We start from the raw sequence: 5282 nt of genomic DNA, 5'->3' as shown, positions 1-5282 counted from the left end.
CTTTGAACACAATTTTTTTTCAAAAAGACAATGATTTATGATAGGGGAAACCTAGTATTTGACTATATTTCCCTGCTAATGTTATGCAATTCATGGTAATGTTAAATTTTTAAAGTAAAAGCATCATTTTACTTAAATTTTTAACATTACCATGAAATGACTCTGGTTTGAGAGTGATTCTGACCTCATTGGATTTCATATGGAAAAAGTAGAATTTTAGATCTCACTTAAAATTCAGCGAATTTAATAGTTTTTTAAGATTTCGTGATTGGGGGGAATGCAATGCTCCAATGGATTTTGTCTTGTACGAGGGTATGGAGCTAGTATTTAATCAAGAGCACCAAGCCCTCTATGTACCTTGATTTTAGTAGCATTGGTTGTTGAACTTGTTTATCATGGGCCAACTAAAAAAAGTACCCATCACTCAAACAAAATCTTGACTTGGCATGCTATGTTTTTTCTATCTTGTTTTAATGTTTGATATTGATGACAAAGATCTCAATATAGGCAATGATTTTGATGATATGCAAGTGTTTGTTGTAGCATGATTTTTTTTTATGCTAGAGGCCATGTGGAGCTTCTTTGTTGATGTATTTCTAGGTTAGAGATGGATTGCACTCAATGCTATTTTCTTTATGTGCACCCTTACATACTATATAAATGAGAACTTTTGCTTATCTGTGTATAAATAGTTTGGATTCATATGGATGCACATGAATATATATGTTTTTTTTTTTAATTTGAATATTTTATGTGTTTTTGGTCGACCAGTTTTTTGGTTTGTTTTTTTTGCCACTTTCGGTCTAAATCTGACCAATTCCCAATCTAGGGGGTCTACCATTTTGATGACTGGTCTGGTTCTACTAACATTGTTTTAGACTTCAACATAATGTCGGGGGTCTACCATGACTGGTCTGGTTCTAATAACATTGTTTTAAACTTCAACATAATATCATTGTCATATGATGAATTACTTTTAGATGTATATTGCATAATTTCAATTGTCAAATAATGAATTTAATTTAGATGTACAATGCATAATGCCAAATGACAATTTAGATGGAACATTGCATAATGTCAAATGGTGGATTGAATTTATTTTTAGATGTACATTGCAGAAATGATAATTCATAACCGTCTAATTCGAAATGATAGATTTCAGTTTAGAAGTACATTTGATAATTATTGATGAATTTCAATTTAGAAGTACATTTCATAATTATAATGGTTGAGACTTATTCTTAGGATTTAATTTTTTATTTTTATATGTTAAATTTTTAATAATTTTATATTTTTTTTATGGCTCCGATGTCCCCCATTTCCCTGAAATTTCCTTAAAATTTGAGTTTTCCTTCCCTGGGCATATCCCGCTCCCGTGCTTCCCCGTGTCGGAAACTCGGTGAAACATTGAAATTAAATCACTTCAATTGACTGTGAACTAATATATATCACTATATTTTACAGTGATGGATAAAGCTTATTTTGTGGAATGGTTAGCTCAAAACTTATAAAGGTATGCAAATTCTATTTACAGTTGTCACAGTCAAGACCAAAATTTTAATTTTTACTGAAAAATGCCATGCCACTTTAGTTTGAAAGAGGTGATCACAATCTCTATAAAAATTGTACACATATGAACAGAATAAACAAACAAAAAGAATAGCAATAGTGAACTGATGACTTAAGCATCCATTTAAAGCGAAGAGAACTTTCATGGAGTATCGAAAGGTAATTCACTGCAGCGGTATTTTACAGCAAATTAAGCCAACACGAACAGCATCCTAACTATTTTTATATTCAATCAATACACAACACCCAGCTTCAATGAACAGACAAAAAGGGAATTATTTGATAGATTATGTACAACTAAATACAGCAATTAATCAAAGTTACATGTATTACAGTATATGACTTCATGGATATCTATTCTCTGAGGTGAAAAGGATGAAGGAAACAGATGGGCATCGGGACTGGCAACTCAGAACTAAAACAGTTCTAATGCAGAAATTCCATATCGCCCCAACTCTACTTCCAACCAGAGTATCTTTCCTTCAGCCAATTACTTGGAGATTTGGTCTTACAGTCGAGAATTATATCCAAGAAACTTGTCCTCCCCATAGGCCCATTAGTTGTAGCCAGATGCTCTTGTTTATTCCTGGATCATAGATGCACTCAATTGTGTGTTTTAGTCAATTTTCAGTGACCCTAACTCTGTATAACGGCATAGCAAGCTAGGGACGGGATTTCCAACAAAAAAATTCAATATTCATGTATCGGAAGTTAAAACACAGACAACAAAGAAAATAGATGTAGTTACTGAAGTATGATCCATAATAAATCACATGGAAAAGAGTCCCATCTTTTATACTTGCTTTTTATCTCGAAGCCTATAGAGAAGTAATATTGTCATAGAAATAATTTCAAGATGAACAGATGTTAGACATTTCAGACTTGTTTAAATGGGCATTTTAGGAAAGCATTTTTAATTTTCAGCTTGAAGATTATAGAGTGGAAAAGGAAACATATGTAAAATCATCACGAGTCAAAACACGAAGTCCAAACATAATTTAACTCTTCAGCTGAAAGCAAGAAGAATGAGTTAAAATCATATGAAAAGATTTTGAACGCCTCTTACTCAATTATTCACCCTTGGATCAAAACAAATGTATTTGAAGATGTATATTTTAATAAAATGAGCAAATATTAAAACCATACAGAAAATTCTCCCAATACTTCCACATTCAGTATTTTTTTCAGAGAGAAAATCATCATGGATTATATTAAGGGAATATAAAGATCTGAATACATGATCAAAATACATGAGAGTCGGCAGAAATATAGTCAAAACATAATTACAGCTGTATCAGATAATATGACTGATGATCAGACAGCATAAACACGATAACACTTCACGGAAAGGGGGTGAAGCCAGCATCGGAATAGATTTAAAAGTGCTGGGACAGCATGAGCCGTATGAAATCCACGAACAGATAGAGCATATGAATCCAAACCATAACACAAATAACGCTTCATGAGAGTGAAGCGAAACCTCAAAAATAGATTAAAAGGAGCTGGATCAGCATGAGCCAAATGAAATCCGCGAATAGTGAGAGCATATGGACCAAAAAAAGCTCTTTAGAAGCAGAGTTGGAATTGAGATTAATCTGAAGGGGGCATGAAACCCGAAATTGAGACCAGGATAGAAGCAAGGGGCGTCCTGGAATCCTGGAAAATGCGTTCATTTCTCCATTTCCATAAATACCAGCAGGTGAGGATGAACAAAGAACGCCAGGTAGGATTCTGAACACTCCACCAATTAAAACCATCCTCCAGCCTGTGAGGCCGGAGGAGGAAACCATTTTGACAGCAAGAATGGGTTAATAAAGCAGAGGACCTCCACCAGATGTTAAGACCAATGTTACCAGACTCGGAATCGGCAAAAAATCAGCGAGGCAAAAGAGCGAAGAGTTTTAATCGGATCGGGAAAAAATCGGCAAATTCATTAAATAAAAATATACACATATATTGAATTAAAAAAACCATTTTTCATTAATATTGGGCAAAGGTATGTCCAAACAATGCATAATATCAATAGATGTCCAAAATATCATGAATAAATAAGTATCTCATATATGTTATGAGTCCACACATGATCCAAAGCACCGAGTCTTGAGTCCTTAGAAGCATATGCTTCTAAAAGTTTACAAAAAAGTTAAAAACTGCATACTAATCAGAAAAAAATCAGCAACTAAGAGTCTAAGACTCTTAAGAGTGAGAACTAGAAGCGATTCCTCCCACTCCTTCGCTTGCTTGACTCTCAAAGTTCTCCAAGTCATGAAGGCTGAAAAGAGGAGGCTCATCTAATTGAACCCATTCTGCCGCATTTGTAGCTTGCAAATCTAACTCTTCAAGGTCGATTGGTGAATGATCAATACCTGTCATTATCATGAGACATTGAAATGTGAATTAAAATTTCACTTTGAAGTTTGAACTTTAAACTTTTAAAGTACGAACTACTACTAGATTATGAAACCTTCAAATTCAAGCTCTCGAATCTCACCTTGTATTTGTTTGTTGCGAAGTCGTAGATTGTAATGGACAAATACAAGGTCATTCAAGCGCTTTTGTGTCAATCGGTTGCGCTTCTTAGAATGTATTTTCTCAAACATGCTCCAGTTGCGTTCACAACCTGAAGCACTGCATGCTTGGTTTAAGATTCGAATGGCAAATCTCTTCAAATCTGGCGTATCACTACCAAAGTTTTGCCACCAAAGACCTAGCAAGTGGTAAGGGTTTGTGAGTAGAAGACTAGAAGTACCAAATTAGTAAATAGTAAAAACTTAAAAAGAAAAGAAAATTTAATAAAACATTTAACATACAAAATAAAGTTTAAACAAATTTAATGAATTGATGAAGCCTTCAAGCTGGGTACCTGGCAACATCTTTGACCTTTGTCTTATAGCACTGGTATAGGCAAACAATTTAGATGGTGCCCTATAATCTTGTAGTTGGGAAAAGACACGACTTTGTTGTTCTGGATCAGGGAAGCACCTTTCCAAGCATGTCATAAGTCCTCTGCCAACCTCCCCATCCTCATTAAATTTGCTCTTATCATAAAAATATTGTGGGTTTAAGAAGTACCCAGCAGCATGTAAGGGGGAATGCAATTGCCTATCCCAACGTGCATCTATAATGTCCCAAAGAGGCATATACTTTGTCTCATCATCCCCATATCTTCTTTTGATGGCCTCCTTTGCGAGATCCATCGCCTCATAAATGTAACCCATAGCGGGTTTGTCACCATCAACCATCCTGAAAGTTCAAGCATTCAAATTTAAAGAAATATGAAACATTGTAAATAAAAAGAAGCTTGAAATGAAATTTAAAAAATGAAAAAGTTAAAAGACTAAAAGTACCTGAGAACTCTAACAAGGGACTCCATCACAGCAATAATCTCTTCAGCATCTTTCCAGAAGCCATCATTAAACACAAGTGCAGCAATTTCGATGCCTTCAGTGGTCTTGGAATGTTTAGATCCCATCCACTCAGGTCCCAAGAACATCCTCTTCAGATTTATCTTTTGCTCAACCACAGATTGCAAAGATATGAAATTTGTTGCAAATCTAGTCACTGCAGGTTGAACAATTTCTTTACCTTCAGTGTATATTCTCATAGTGTTTAGGACAATAGTGTGGTTGTATAGGTATTTGGTTATGGATTTTGCCTTCTCCACAACCTCATGTATCCAATGAAGCTTACCAATGTCCTCAAGCATTAAATCT

The 5282-nt window shown here is 34.7% G+C and overlaps 1 protein-coding gene across 1 annotated transcript; it reads right to left on the bottom strand.

Moving 5' to 3' along the window:
- Nucleotides 1-3659: 3659 nt before the first annotated feature.
- LOC149263909 (uncharacterized) lies at nucleotides 3660-4931 on the bottom strand. The gene is made up of 3 exons (XM_089388571.1): nucleotides 4433-4931; nucleotides 4061-4276; nucleotides 3660-3935 (listed from the first exon to the last, which is right to left on the bottom strand). Exons 1-3 carry the CDS (start codon nucleotides 4809-4811, stop codon nucleotides 3766-3768), a joined length of 765 nt encoding a protein of 254 aa, XP_089244697.1. The 5' UTR covers nucleotides 4812-4931; the 3' UTR covers nucleotides 3660-3765.
- Nucleotides 4932-5282: the final 351 nt, after the last annotated feature.

This window comes from Pinus tabuliformis, chromosome 6 (genome assembly GCF_031772625.1).
Source record: "Pinus tabuliformis cultivar Carrire ecotype Pingquan chromosome 6, CPIR1, whole genome shotgun sequence".
Lineage (NCBI taxonomy): Eukaryota > Viridiplantae > Streptophyta > Pinopsida > Pinales > Pinaceae > Pinus > Pinus tabuliformis.
Note: the sequence above shows the minus strand (reverse complement) of the source record. Positions and strands in the feature narration are given on the sequence as shown.

What these genes read in the sequence shown, in the direction of transcription:
- LOC149263909 (XM_089388571.1), bottom strand. Translation starts at nt 4,811, where the DNA reads ATGGTTGATGGTGACAAACCCGCTATGGGTTACATTTATGAGGCGATG. An exon ending in AAGGTCAAAGATGTTGCCAG is followed by an intron (nt 4,277 to 4,432) that starts GTACCCAGCTTG and finishes ACCACTTGCTAG; the next exon opens with GTCTTTGGTGGCAAAACTTT. An exon ending in TCGCAACAAACAAATACAAG is followed by an intron (nt 3,936 to 4,060) that starts GTGAGATTCGAG and finishes TGATAATGACAG; the next exon opens with GTATTGATCATTCACCAATC.